Here is a 15,301-nt window from a genome sequence, read left to right as displayed (position 1 = left end):
ATTAGCTTCAGAAACCAAAGAAGCATTTTGAACTTACAAAACACTTCATATTATTTATTTTGTATTCAGTGACTTGTATGAGAAAAAAAGCAAACCTAGCACTATGAAATTATACTTTCAGTGTGCTATTAAGTAAAATTCAGATGTGTCAAGCATTTAAACACTACTTTTAGATTGTTATGCTGACTAAAAGATGGAAGAAAGCAAACAAAGAACACACACTTTCTAAGTAAGTTATAAAAAGGAATAATTAGGACTCTTGGTGGGAAAAAAGGCTCACAAGTTTTAAGTGCAGATACTCATTACCAAACATTGATAAGCTTACCCTTTATTTTAGCTATTATTAAATAATATTACAGCATATCCACCCCAGAGCTGGAGATTTTTTCAAGATCAGATCTACCTCTACCTGTACTGCTGTGCTACCTACAAAGAATAGATAGACGTTCTGTACCTGCACCAGACTTCAAACTGGATTCCTCCTCCTGCTGCTCCTGGTGCCATAAACGCACTGACCAGGAGCCTCTGGACTGGGACATCAGCAGGAACCAACAGGGAATGATGATGTTCATCATTAAAGATGGGATCAGGAACACACAAAGTGGTAGCTGTTCTAAATGGCTTTAATGTGATGCCTAGAAGTCAAGCAGACCTGGTTAAAAATGGTTGCAGTTGCAGCTTTCAGCCTTTTTCTGCTTGCAATCCTTCAGGAGGTAGGACACTTGGACAGGGAGTGAAATCCTCCTGGGACAAGGCTTGTTCTTCTGAGCTTCACAAAACTTTTACAAGCAATCCATGCAGCCCCATGACCCTGTGAGGTACAAGCTGGGAACTACTGCTAAAAAGGCAGTAAAAAAATCCCACAGGACTTACTACGGAAACATTTTACTGACTGCATTTCCCATTTTGCAGTGGGAATACATGTTAGTGATGGAAAGCATGTAAGAAAGACTGTGGTCTTTCCCACAATTACAATTATTTAAATATTTTTTTATAACCTGAAAAATGCTGGGTTTAGATTGCGATATTGTGAGGGTGGGGAGGCCCCGGCACAGGTCACCCAGAGAAGCTGTAGCTTCCACTGGATTCCTGGAAGTGTCCAAGGCCAGCCTGGGACAGTGGAAGGTGTCCCTGCCCATGGCAGGGGGTGGAATGGGATGTGCTTTAAGGTCCCTTCCCACATAAACCATTCTATGCTAATCCTAGTGATCTAAACCAAACAACTCTTCTGTTGGTGCATCCATGAAAATCACAGAATTGTTAAGGTTGGAAAAGCCCCCTAAGATCATCAAATCCAACTGTTAACCCAGCCCTGCCAAGGCCACCAGTAAATCATGTATGTACCGAAGTGCCATATCCAAACACTTTTTGAACATTTCCAGGGATGCTGATTCCACCATTGCCCAGGGCAGCTGTGCCACGGCTTGATAACCCAGTTGATTGAAGACATTTTCCATAATATTCAACTTAAACCTCCCATAGCATATCTGGGGCCATTTCCTTTTGTCCTGTCCCTTGTTGCCCTGAGCCCGATCCCCACCTGGCTGCACTCTCCTGTCCGTGGGCTGAGGAGAGCAAAACGAGCACCCTGAAAGGCTTGTGCATGTAAAGCCTTTGCTGAATTTCACTGCACAATCTCGCTATTTCCTGTGGACCTATTCCTTCATCTTTGTCGGATCAGCTGGCACAGCCTTCTAAGCACCTTGAACAAAAGGTACCATGTGAAGAGATTTGGAATTAGGTCTCTTTTTTCACTGGGAACTTGCCACCAGCCTCAGAAAAACAAGGCTTTTAATCCAGAGACACAACCCAAGTCCAGTTTTTCCAAGAAAACAAGCATTGGCTGCATGAAAGCTCAGAAAAACATTCCCCCTCTTACTTAAGCAGAGAGAACACAAGTAAATAGTATTTAATTAAAGCAATGCTCTAAAATAAGGGAAAATTATAAAACAAACTTACTGTCCTCATGCAACCCAGATCCTTGCAATGCACCACAGCCAGCCTCCTGAACTGGGAAATAGTACTGGATGTAGCAGTCGGCCTCTCCCCAGACCGTGGACTGTAAGGGAGTGAGTCCCTTCACACTCTCCACATGGATCTCAAACACGTGCTCCATCAGGCCTTCCCCTTTTGTGTCCAACTGCTAAAAAACAAAAAAAAAAAAAGAAGCCACATGGAAAGGATAACTTTAGGAAACTGAGAACATTTCAACAAGCTGTCCAGGGAAGTGGTTGAGTCATCCCAGGAGGTATTAAAAATGTGGATGTAACATCTGGGGACATGGTTTAATGGTGACCTTGGCAGTGGTTGGATTCAATGAGCACAGAGGTCTTTTCCAACGTGAACAATTACATGTGAAGATGATCTAAGAAGCCTGAGATGGGGGGCAGAAAAATTATCTGCCATTTTCCTCTTGAAGTTCACAGAAATGTTGAAAGCCTGAAAGAAAATAGGTTTTTTTCCTGCAAAGCACATAAAAAGCATCAGAGTTCCAACCTATCCAATTCCAAGGTGGTGGCAAAACCTTCACAGTAAGGCTGTGAGAATTAGGATTTTCTATAATTTTGCTGGGTTTTTGTTTTTACTGGACTTGTGAAGATAGAAGTAGTGGATATGCAAGGCAATAAAAAGGGCAATAATGTCAAGACTGATGAAAGCAAGCTGGTTAAAAAAATAGTATAAACAATATAATTCTGTGTACAATTTTTAGAATACAACAAAATTGGCTACAGCTTCAAGAAGATATTGGGAATTGTCCATCCATTGATGCACCCACTGGTAAAACCCTTTTCACATGTCCTTAGCAGCAAGAATGAGAATTTACTGAACAATAAATACCACTGTGGGTTTTGTAGGTGGATGGTCCAGAGAGTGGGGAGGACGTTGTGTGACTGGAGGGACCATTCCTTCTTCAGTTTTGAGCCTTTGCAGTGCCACTATCTGATCAGCTGATCCCATTGCCAGGATGACCCTCAGGCTTCCGCTTGTGCTGCCGGTGAAAACATCGATCACAGGCATGTGGCCATCCACAGCCACAACCGGGTACTGAGCCTGCAGGAGCAGGTGGGAAACCTTGGGATCTCTACAGAACAAACACAAAACAAACAAAAAAGCCCAAGCATGAACATGAGCCATCTGAGAAGGAGCAGTATCACACAGAACTCATTTTAGACAGGATTTTCAATGCTGATAAAAACCAATCTATCTCCACTCCTCTGAAATTTGTCTCACATCCAGTCTTCACTCAGGAGAGATCCATGAGCTGCTGGGTGCAAGAAGTTATTTTCAGCAATGACAAAGGACAATTTCCCAAAATCTAACAGTACTTTAGCTATGAGCCAGCCTAGAGATCTGTGAATGAAGGGATGAATGGGCACAAGACTCCCATGAACACCCTGTAGCCACATTATACTTTTATGAGATAGTTATGTGCCCTTGGGGATGGAAGAAAAGAATACACAGTGACAGCCTCCCAGAAAGATGTAAAAATCTCCAATTATACACTGAAGTTATTCAAAGCCAGACTGGATAGGGCTTGGAGCAACTTGGTTGAGTGGAAGGTGCTCCTGCCCATGGCAGGGGATGGCCTTGGATGGGCTTTAATGTCCCTCTCAAGCCAAACCATTCTGGGATTCTAAGATACAAATTAGTAAACTGAAGTTTACTACAGTGGCTTACTGAAAAAATGATACAAATGACACAGTAATAACTAACAAAGTAGTGGCCAGTCAGCTCCAGCACTACCCGATTTCCACATGTCTCTAGGTCTGACAAAAGAAAAGGAATAAATCCTTTGCATTAGGAAGAATTTCTTCTGCCCAGTATTTCCAGCAATTTAAACTGTTTTAAGCAGGTATATTACTCAACTGTACCAAGAAGCCAAGAGATTAAACCCAAAAAGAACAAAGAACTCTGGAGAATCCCATCGGATAAGAACACAATTAAAATATGAAGGTTTTGGAGACTTTCTGACACCCAGGCTGTGCAGATGGACAGCACCCCATGGGATCTCTGCAGAGCATAATTAGGAGCAAACCAAATCAGTCACAATCTTGGAAAATCACCGGTGGAAAGCCACACTTCATTCTCCTGTAAAGTCACTGTGATTTCTTCTAGTTTTATTCCATCACAGGACCACAAGTAAGCAGGCACCAACCCTGATGCAGCACAGTGACTTTATTTCTCACACTCTAGCTGTACTTCTGGACATGGATGGTGTAACTTACACCCTGCTCACTGTAGGAAAGGGCCATAGGAAGCCTGACAGAGCAAAAATGCTTTCTGAATGAAGCGTAACTAAGAACCCTCCCACACAACCCCCACACACCATCACCAACTTCTTTTTCTAAGCTTCAGTTAGGATACTTCCCAACCCAATAAAAAATGGGAAAAAAACCCCAAGTTTACTTGAATGAGATGTAAAACTGATGCAGAGGGAGTTTCACTAATCCCAGCAATTTGTCACAGCCAGGGCTTCCCAGCTTGTTCCATGCTTCAATAATCATTACATTGTTCTTCAGCCGCTCCAAGTGTTTGGAAGTCAATGAAAAAGGCATCACCTGAATGGTTTAAAGCAGAATTAGTATACAGAATACATTGGGAAGTATTGTCTAAGTACAGAGCATTGTGTTAAGTCTGCTTTATTCCAGTCTACAGAATGGTGCTTTTTAGAGATAGAAGTTAAAAATCAAATGTGTGTTCAACCAAGCCAACCAGAGATGTTTCTATGTATATAAAAGTAACTACAAATTGTGTTTGTCAGTGGGGAATACCACACTTCCATCAGTGTGAAATGGACAGCATGTGACTTGCCTGAGAAAAATTAAAGGCAGGCTGTGTTGTGCCCCAGATGACAGCGGATCTCGTTGCCTCCTCAGTGCTGAGCAGTTTGCAGTTTAAATACACATTGCAAGAACTGGGGAGCCCACAGCCTTCAGCAATAAAATCCTTTCCATCAGGCACCATCAACAGCATGTGCAGCAATAAGCCATCCTCCTCAGCTGGGGTTACACGTGTCACCACATCCCGGGCTGCGGGAGCCGGCACAGCGCGCAGCGGCTGCGCGACCTCCCTGCTGCCTGCTCCTGGCTCCTGGCGGTCCTCAGGGCTCCTTCTGGAGCACAGAGGGCTTTTTGCATTTACACTCGTCCTGCTGGGCTCCTGCAGCTTCAGCTGGGCACTTCTCACGGCGTGAGCTGGGGCTGGGTGTCCAGCTGTGGCTGACCTGGCAGCAGTGCAGGCTGAGTCTTTGTTGTTGGCCACAAGCTGCAGAGACACCTGCAAGGCAAGGCAGAGCTGGCCAGATGTGCCCCATCCAGAACCAAGGGATGCAACAGAAACTCAGGAAAACATATCACACCTTTTGCTCAAGAACTCACCCTAAGGCATTATGCTGGTTGCAAGCTACAGCTGTTGCTGTAAAATAAACTACATGTGGCTTTATGAAATAAAGTCCAGACTGGAGTTGCAGATGAATCATTGAATGGTCTGGGTTGGAAGGGACCCTAAAGCTCACCCCATTCATAACCCTTCATCTGCTAATACAGAGAGCTGCTTACCCTCAGAACTGTCAAATCTCTCAAACTGTTAATGCTTTCCAAACAGAAGCTGAGCAAACTTTGACAGGAGAGGATAATTCCTGAAGTGACAAGGAACACCAGGCCTCCATGGCAGGAGGGAGCTCAGCTCATGTCAGAGGTGAAGAAGGAGCCAAAGCTCCAAGCCATATGAATATGTGCCACTCAAAATTTGTCTGTAGAGTGGTTTCTGTATTCAAGTCCCAGATTATGGGCAACATCCCTAGACATGCAGGAGTTTCAAAATATTTCTCCAAAACCCTAAGGAATAAAAAAGGGTTCCTGTTATTTTATACTGATCTTAAAAATACTGGCAAACTGAAACACAGAGAGAAAAGAGGAGTTAAAAATAAAGAATGTGCAGCCAAAATTAGTAACAATTCAAGCTCAAGATGGTAAAGCACATACCTTTAGTGGCCCAACTTGTGGGTGATCTCCCTCTTTTTCCACAGGTATTTCCCAGCTGACACTGAGCAGCTCAGCCTCAATCACCCTGCAGAGCTGAAGTGCTGCTGAGCCTATGGCCACAGGCTAAGGGTAGGCAAAGAATGAATTTTGCAAGATTTCTATCAGATTTAAAGAATTTTTGTGAAACAAAATCTTTTTGGGAAGCCATGAGCAGCCACACACCCTTCCACTCCTACTCCCACCATCAGTTGTACCAACAGGGATTGGGAAAATCTCCTTTACTTCCAATTTCAAGTCTCACTAGAACAACAGTAAGACAAATTTTCCCAGAACCTACTGTAAACAATTCCAGATGAATTAAAAAATTGAATAACCTAAACTCTAGTAAATGAGTAAAGCTAGTTTCCATAGCGAAAGATGCAATTTACTCCCCCATTAAAAGAAAAGCAGATATCCTTGGTGCTGCTTAAAATAACTTAAGCTGAGTTAACCCCTCTCACCATCTTCATCACAGGCAGATGGTTATGCAAATAGTCTTATCAGACAGAAATATACCTTTTCCCCCAAAAATGTACAAGTTACAGCTGTTTTTCACAGCTCACATTACTCCCCTTACACTGGGCAGGGTTATGATATAAACTCATCCACGTGAACTCATTCTACACTGCTAAAGGAGCTGTGTTCTCACTGAAGGATAATGTTCATAATTGATCCAATGTGCTTAAACTGCAAGAAATTAAATGAGGGTGGGACAATTCATTTTGCTTGCCAGTCTGAAACTCAGAGAACCCTTTAATGGAGTGACAAGAGAGACCAGCCTGGAACAGTGAACGGACACAGCCCAGAGGCTGCCAGAGCTCCAGAAGCATTTGGACACGCACTCAGGGATGCATAGGGTGGGATTGTTGGGGTGTCTGTGCAGGGCCAGGGGCTGGACTTGATGATCCTGTGGGTCCCTCAGAATATTCTGTGATTCTGTGAAGACTGAACAGAAATCAGTTCAACTATCTACACGTAAGGTCATTTCCCCTCCTAATACCTGATAGTCTGCATCGAGTTTCTGTGGGAAATGGAATGCAAAGAATTTCTCTGCTTTTCAATACACAAAAAAGGAACAACTTCTAGCAAGTACCTTCTTCTGTGTGCTTTTTCTCATGTAGATTTTAAAAGCCAGGTCAGAGCTCCACCAGTGCTCGATCATCGTTCTTCCGAACCACACAGGGAACACAGACCGCTGCTGGAATTTCACCACTGGAAGGAAGAGAGGAGCAACAAATAACCAAAATTACCTGACATAAATAAACTTTCTCCTGGAGAGTGCTCTGTTACACACACAATCATTTAACTCTGCACTATTTATTAACACCAAGGTTGAAGCAAACTGGTTTTCATTTTCGAAGGCCAGCAAATAGCAGGAGGCCATCAGGACAAAATTAAGATCATGAATTCATAAATAATTAATAAATTATTAAATACATTAATATAAACCAACATTATAACAGTATTTAAAGACTTGAGGTGAGGAAATTTCCACCTGGATGCTCAGCACTTCTTCATCTTGTCTGGGATGGCTATGCAATTGTTCCCATTAAGCACCTTTAATCAATGACACAACTCTAACGAAAGGATAGTGCTACAGTGGATTGACTTGAAGTCTTCTGCAAATTGTTTTCAGTCCAATCTATTTTTCTAGGTCTCAAAAAGCTGGACCCTACACAAGACAAAGGGCATGAGGATGGATGAATTTTGGATTACAAAGGCTGTATTACCAAAATTCCGAAGAAAGAGGTGTTTTCTCTGGCCATAAATGGAGAATATACAAGAGAACTCAAAATCTCTCAAGTGCTGCTCAGAAAGATGGAAAGGCAGTAAATGGGAGAGGCATTTGAAAGTCACCCTGGCATTCCAATTTCTGGGAAGACTGGGCAGAGAGTATCTTGCTCATCTGGCATTCTCTGCTCAGTAGGAACAGAAATCGTTATCAGGAATACAAACACTGGTGACTCCCAGTACAAATATTCATGTCTGCTGATTTGAGCACAGGACTCGAGATTCCTATTCCTTGGATCCAGCAGATTATGTGGGCTATTTGGGATACTACAAACTTTGACATCTGGGAAATTATTTATTTGAGCTCCAAGTATCTTTGATATTTCTAAAAGTATTTTATCATCCACCTACTGTTGCAGAAAGAGTATTGGCTACACGTTCAAATGAAGGAATGGGCTTACTAAGTCATTCCTTCCATAGGAAAAGAAATTTTAAAATCCCAGTATGAAAAAATTAATTAAAAAATCGCTTGGCTTCCTTGTCCCTGAGAGGATCATTCCCAACTCTGTGTGCAGAGGTGCCAGTAATCGTACTGTGATTTTCAGGCAGCAAAGGAAATACGTGGTAAACACTACTAAATAATTTCTAAGAGATGGAGTCCACAAAACTGAATCTGAGGGGGCAAAATTATGCTCTTACCATCATCTGTGATTTTACTTGAGGCTACTCGAATTGCTTCTGTTGTTATGGAGACCTGTCCTTTATCATCCTTGGAGACTCTCACAGGAAAGTGGTACTCCACAAAGAAGGTACTGTGAATAAGAAAGTGGAAGGGTGACCACAATCAAGAATCTGACGTGAGTCATGAAACTGAACACAGCAGGCAAGTTCCAGAGTCACAGTTTACTGTAACACTTTTTTTTTAGATAATTGAAACACCTATTCTATGAATTCCTTCCACAGACTATATAAATGCCAGATTCTCCTCCAATAAACCCCCTTTTGTTTTCAGTGTATTGCCAGGTACAAAGTACATCTGTAGCTCCCCAAAACCCTGGGAAAGGCACAGCCTGAAGTGAGCCCACATCAGGATAAATCAGTCACATCTCTGACACACAAGTTTATGGGATACAATTTCCTGAGAGGAGCAGAGAACTTGTAAGGTCTCAGAAGCCTGGAGAGCTTGGGGAAGCTGGACTACACAAGGGACCCCAGGGAAATCTCCCTTGAATGCACAGCAAACAAACCAGGGAGAAACAATCCCCCTTACCACTTATGAACAGACATAGGCCGTGGAGGTTTCCCCAGTAAACCTTTCCTCCTTGGGGAGATCTGGATGCTCTCAGGAGGGATCTTCAAGCTTTCAACAATGACTCTGGCCAGGTATATTTGCTGCAGCAATGCAAACCTGTCTGCACCCAAGGATGTGAGAAGAGCCATTTCTCTGTGGTCTTCTGGAGGAACAGTGGGAGAGCAGCTGGAGAGACAAAACTGAGGCTCAGGACTGCAGAAACATTCTTGACATGACCACATGAAAGGAAAACTATAGCTTGGTAGGGTTATTTAAAAATTATGCAAGGTTCATTATAATATACTTTTTAAAATGTATTTTTACAACTAATTTGGTGGTCTCCGTAATTCTCTGTAACAAAAATCTTAAAATGTCTGGGGTCCATAAGTGAAAAAAAAAAACAAAACCAAAAAGTGCATGTTCCACATTTTTAATCTGAAAAAAATCTTATCCTAACTCTTCAAAGAGAAAAGCTTCATTTAATGACATGTACAAAAGCAGGGAGGTGATACAGTTATACACAAGGACAAGTCTCTGCTCCAGAGGAACCGCAACAGGATTTTTGCTATAATTTTAAATCCCATTTGTGTAAGTTGCAAGACTTGAATTGAAAATTATTTTGGTGTTGTGGTATTGCGTTGTTTCCTCTGGGGATATGAATTTTACCTGATGTAAAAACAGCAGTATTAGTCAGAAAAAAAATCAGAAATAATTGTTTAGAGCTGAACTAGAAAAAAACAAAAGTCACAAAACCTTTACACTGACTGTATTGGACAAGATAAGCTTGATAACTGGATCTTTAGGGACACTTTTATTGGTTCCATCATGAAAAAAAGGGAATACAATTTAGAAGAGGTCAGAACAGAAGTCACTGATGTCACTACCTGTGTTTTGTTTCTGTCACATTCTGATCAAAGGCATGAAAATCCTTCTGTGGATTCATTGGATCCACTCTTTTGAGTGTTTCTGTCTTGGATGCTTTCTTTGAGGATTTAACATCATCATCACTGAGGAAATCACTCAAACTGGAATCAGATTTCTAAAGCAGAAATAATGCACATAAATAATAAGTTAATTATCATTATACAGAGAGTTCCATAATGGTCACAATGCATAAATGGAAAACAACTTGTGCATTGCACCATTTGAAACAATTAAAATGGTATCAAAATCTCAGGGATGTAAAAAACAAAGTCTTCCTGGACAGCCTCAATCTCAGCAATTTCCAAGTCAATGCTTGACTTTGTAGTCTTAACAATGTTCTTTTAATAAGATCAATTTTAAGCAACATACGCACATACTCACAAGCTTTTGTATGATACTTAACGCTTATTCAGCTTTTAAAATACTGAAATCTATAGGTTTTCTTGACCACACAAACTTCCATTTTTCTGCACATTATGGAATGCACATTTTCCTTTGGATCTCCACTTACAGGAGCTGTGTAAAAAAGCCTCTCCAGCAGACTCTGGTCGTAATGGGGATCTCCAAGTTCACTGTCATACACCTCACTGCCAAGGGAGAGAGAATCCCACAGGGAGCCCGTTTGATCCCAAAAATGCCCCGGAGAAAAATCAGCACTGTGGATACAAGAGAGGGAAGCACACCTTAGTGTTCCAAGTTCTGCAGTCAGTCTCTAAGGGATGCTGACAATGCTGCCTGTTTTATCTTGGATTTGGGCTATACTGGCTCTAGATGGAGGCAAACTGTGCTCACACAGCATGCCCCAGAAGGCTTACCTGGGGGTAACTTCTCTGCCCCAACAGGAAAGCAGGGTGTGTGAAGTGTGGGACAGCTTGGGTTAGAACAAATCTCTGGAGATCACTCAGTCCAACCCCAGCTCAAAGGGGAGGGATGTGAATAAAAAGTTGTTCAGTTGGATTTTGTGTATTTTGAAAGCTGCAGATTCCACAACCTCTTTGGGCAATCAACTCCAGACCTTAATGAATAAAATTCATCCATAGGTCCAAAAAATCCATAAAATGGACCTATGAATATCTACCTCTATTTTTACTGTTCACTACTTTATAATTTCTGGAATGCTTTAAGATATCAGTAATACTTAAGGACAGTTTACACTGATGAAAAAAAACCCCAAGGTATATCTGAGTAGATGCAAATACAAGTATCTTTAGATACAAGCAGCAGTTAGTTTGGTTTAAGGGTTTCCTCTGTGAATTTAAAATCATTCTATGATCTGCAACACTACAGTGTTATCCACTGATAAACCACAGTGAAAAACTAAGTTCAAGGTGACAAGAAACATGAACTGAAATTCTGAACCCTATCTGACCCAGAAGCTGTGTGTTCAGAGTGCAAACATGGACACAATGGAAGCATCATTTATGCTCCTGCTATGCAAAATGAGAGGAAAAGGTTCATTTAATATCTGGAGAAAGATTAAAAATAGCTATTGTTGCTCTTTAATTTTCCTTTACAGAGTGTTTACTCTTTAAAGAAACATGGTATTTGTTTTATGTACTCACTTTAGGCCACAACAGTTACAAATGTTAAATAACTTAGTTTTATCAAAGATTGTGGTTAATCTTTGATACAACACTTTTACACCAAGTGACTCAGAGCTATCCAGATTGTCATGCATTAAAGCTGAGCTATAAAACACCTCCATCACTTGCACATGAGCCACTGGTTACATTCCCAAAAACGTGGACAACTTGAAGAGTCAGGAGACATTTTTCAAAATGGTCAGATTTTGCAGAAGCCTCCCAGTGCACCACACTCACCTGCCCAACAGTAACTGAATTGCTCTTTCTTCAGAGTTTAGGTCAAATTGCTGACCTGAAACTTCAGATTCAAAGTGATGGGGATCTTCAGGAGTGGGCACAAAAGTGGACTTCAAGGCTTTTGGACTCCTGGATAACAGCAATAGAAGCACAGACAGTTGGAAAAGGAAAAATAAAGACATTAGGGCACACACAAGATTAATCCATTATTTGGTCTATCAGTTTTTTCTGGGAAGTCCAAAATAATTTACTTTCACACAAATACAAATAGTTTGTGCAGAAATAAATGAAACTGAGTTTGAAATAGCGTCATTGACTGTCAAAGACAATGACATTGCTTTCTGATTATCATGGAACAGGCAATATTCACAATTTTCCAGAGGAAAACCAAGAAATCTCTTTTCTCCTAAGAAAAATGCCATGCATTTAGGTCATCAATTACTTACACTTCTCTGAAAAGGTGTTCTTTGTGATGCACTGCCATTTCTTGCACTCCTCTTATTCCCTACCAACATTTAATATTTCCTTGTAAAATAACTTTGAACTAAATACAAATAGACTAAGAAATGAAATTCAAAACAATTACTTAAATCAAGGATTATTACATGAAGATTAAAATGAATTCACAAAATTTAGGCATTTATTCACAGATAGAAATTAACTTCCCATTTGAACGATCTGCTACTTTTACCCTAAATGAATCCTAAAACACATCCTATGAATCTCAGTATCTACAGTTTTCTGGATAAAGCCTCAAAATTTATGGTGTGGAGCTTGAATCTCACTTCACCCAATCCAAACTCACTTTGTTGGTGCTTTAAAATCATCTCTCTCTATAAAATGAGACATTTTATTCAGTTCAATCTCCATGTCTGGGCTGGACTTCATTGCAGAAACAACCATGGCATCACGGAGTTTACTGCCTTGATCCAAGAGAGCTGGGAAATAAGCAGAAGGATTACACTCCAGCATTCAAATACAATTTAAAAGCATTGTGTAGACACAATAAATGTGTCAGCTACTGTCAAGAAACTTCTGTTTTCTGCTGTTAAAAAGAGATCTTGATGCACTAGGAATTAAATGTGTTTTATACACCAGAAAACAGCTCAGCTGTGGAGTGAGGAAGGGTGGTCCCCCATCAGTCTCAGACTCAGGTGTACAAGGAACTTGTCTGCACACACCAGGTCAGGTACTGGAAGGGCATTATTAGGATACAGAAGACTAATTTAGGTAAGAGTACTTTGCCACTTTAGGATGTCTAATTTTTGTTCTTTTCTGTAAATATGAAATACCAAAAGACACATATGGAAATGTGCCCTACTCCAAAGCTTGTTTCAATCCAGCCCAGGCAACAGTGGTTTTTAAGTAAAGGCCTTTTTGGTATAATGAAGCAAGATGGTGTGAAGTCTCTCTTCCCCTTCAGAAAATCTCATCTCCAGACAGACACATGAAATAGCATCAAGAGTTGTTTACAGTGAAATCTAAGAGATGAAGCCAGCTGCACACAAACCTGACAGCAGGTCTTTTGTAGCTGGGTTGTGCATGGAGAGCACCTGTGCATTCCTTCTGGGAAGTGCTTCAGGATCGGTGCTGCTGGGAAATGACAGGGGCTGACTTGAAGGATTCATTTTCCAATGTTCATCTGGTAAAATCACATGGTGATGAGAAGCAGAAAAGGCATCCTTCATGTTTTCAGAGTTTTCTTGGTGGAGAAAATCGTCCTTTCCTCTAGTGAAAAATGAAACGTTATTTCAGTAACAACTCAAGTGGGTGGATAAAGGGACTCAGAACTCTGTAAATTCCCCCTTCAGGACATGCTCTAAAAGGAAACATGACATGTTATTTTAGTGATTCCTCGTCTGCCACTGAGACCATCAGAGAGACCGACCCCAGCCCAGCTGAAAGTAAAAGATTTTTTTAGAAAAAACATTCTAAAAGATCTTTTCTACAGGAGCACATTGTGACAGGACAGGGGGGAACAGATTCCCACTGCCAGAGGGTAGGTTTAGATTAGATATTAGGAGAAAGTTCTTTGCTGGAGCATGGTGAGACTCTGGCAGAGGTTACCCAGAGAACCTGTGGCTGGCACATCCCTGGAAATGTCCAAAGCCAGGTTGGATGGGGCTTGGAGCAACCTGGGATAATGGAAGGTGTCCTGGCAGCAGGGCTGAAATAAGATGAACATTAAGATTCCTTCCAACCCAAACTCTTCTGTTGATTTGATGATTTGAAGCACCTCTTGTGTGAACCTGCATGGCTTGAACTAAGTCAACATAAGATGTAAACTTCTATCAGACAAGAAACTGTCCCTGTCACCTCTAAAACCCTCAACATTCTGCATTTTGTATAAAATGTATGTTTGAAAAGATCAAGTATCTTCATAAGTCACAAGTGTACTGCCACTACTTAAAAATTCTGTGTGAACTGCAAAACAAACCACAATTTTGTCATAAGGGAAAAAAAAAAAAAAAGGTACCTAGGAATTGTGGCTTTGCTGCTGTCAACAGACTCCTGTTCAACAGCCACCCGTGTGTGCCTGGGCTGCTGGGATGGAGCAGAAAGCTGGGACTTGCTACTTCTCTGAGCAGCAGGAGCATCTGAACTTCCTTCTGTGGTCAGCACAGAGCTGCTGGTGTCATACAGTTCTGGCAGAGGTTCCAGAACCAGTGAGACCTGAAAGACAAGATGTGAAAATATTACTTTGTTCTCTTCTTAAATAAGTGAAGTAAATACTGCATTCAACTTCACTTGCTGTGCAATGGAAAATTGTTGCTTTTCTCCATAAAGTAATACTAACATTATGCAGCTATGTCACATATTTATGACTACTTGTTTCTCGTTCCATGTCTTCAAATCCCAGTCAACTATCTTTCATAATCAATTTTCCAGAGCCAGGGCTGCAAGACAGAACTTCCTTAATTCCAGATGTCAAACCTTCTATTATTCCAGTCCAGTGAAGTGTAAGAACCCAATATCCACTTTTAAATCCACTGTTAATACTCACTGTCAGTGTAGAGATGACCACGTGCTTCTCATTAAACTCAACTATCTCACATCACTCTAACCAGAATAAAATCAACACTACCAGTATTTGTTTTTTCATTTGTTACCTTAGCTCAGAAATGCCTTGGACAGAGAGCAGGTCTGCAGCATGCCACGTACAGCTTGAGCCCGCACCTGAGTATACCAATATCACAGCACATAATTTATAATAATGAGCAAAGACATCAAGACTACCTGCAGCTCTCCAAGTTTATCCAACGTTGGTGACAGCACAGCAAAAGACCCTTTGATGGGATGGCTGGGAGAGAGCTGGGACAGTTTAGTGATCTGGGCTCTGCCGAGGGGGAGGCGGTCAAGTTTGGTCAGAACCTCCAGGACAAGAACACCCATATCTGCAAAAATCAGGAACATCTTCAGGTCAGTCTCATGGTCACAACTCACACTTTTTGGCTAAAATGACAAGAAATCAGAGATGAACATTACGTCGTACAAGGAAACTACAGTAACGA

General features: G+C 41.3%; 1 protein-coding gene across 32 annotated transcripts in view; it reads right to left on the bottom strand.

Moving 5' to 3' along the window:
* C2CD3 (C2 domain containing 3 centriole elongation regulator) overlaps positions 1–15,301 on the bottom strand; it is a 37,313-nt gene that overhangs the window by 21,199 nt on the left and 813 nt on the right. For 18 of the 32 annotated variants that reach the window (XR_015285268.1, XR_015285269.1, XR_015285271.1 and 15 more), the window contains exons 3-18: positions 15,027–15,184; positions 14,266–14,462; positions 13,300–13,517; positions 12,595–12,727; positions 11,790–11,918; positions 10,481–10,625; positions 9,930–10,084; positions 9,025–9,231; positions 8,454–8,566; positions 7,117–7,235; positions 5,985–6,107; positions 4,813–5,277; positions 4,408–4,559; positions 2,839–3,082; positions 1,960–2,143; positions 455–635 (exon numbers count right to left, since the gene is read on the bottom strand). Coding sequence is in view for 23 of the 32 variants with exons in the window: in XM_086883715.1 (XP_086739841.1) it covers positions 455–635; positions 1,960–2,143; positions 2,839–3,082; positions 4,408–4,559; positions 4,813–5,277; positions 5,985–6,107; positions 7,117–7,235; positions 8,454–8,566; positions 9,025–9,231; positions 9,930–10,084; positions 10,481–10,625; positions 11,790–11,918; positions 12,595–12,727; positions 13,300–13,517; positions 14,266–14,462; positions 15,027–15,184 (2,923 nt within the window). In the remaining 9 variants the exon portion in view is untranslated. The remainder of the gene's footprint in view (positions 1–454; positions 636–1,959; positions 2,144–2,838; positions 3,083–4,407; positions 4,560–4,812; positions 5,278–5,984; positions 6,108–7,116; positions 7,236–8,453; positions 8,567–9,024; positions 9,232–9,929; positions 10,085–10,480; positions 10,626–11,789; positions 11,919–12,594; positions 12,728–13,299; positions 13,518–14,265; positions 14,463–15,026; positions 15,185–15,301) is intronic. The other 14 variants (XR_015285276.1, XM_086883712.1, XM_086883706.1 and 11 more) reach the window with 1 other exon arrangement.

This window comes from Cyanistes caeruleus, chromosome 3 (assembly GCF_971803275.1).
Source record: "Cyanistes caeruleus chromosome 3, bCyaCae1.hap1.1, whole genome shotgun sequence".
In the NCBI taxonomy this organism is placed as follows: domain Eukaryota; kingdom Metazoa; phylum Chordata; class Aves; order Passeriformes; family Paridae; genus Cyanistes; species Cyanistes caeruleus.
The sequence above is the reverse complement of the archived record's forward strand: the minus strand, read 5'-3'. Positions and strand labels throughout refer to the sequence as shown.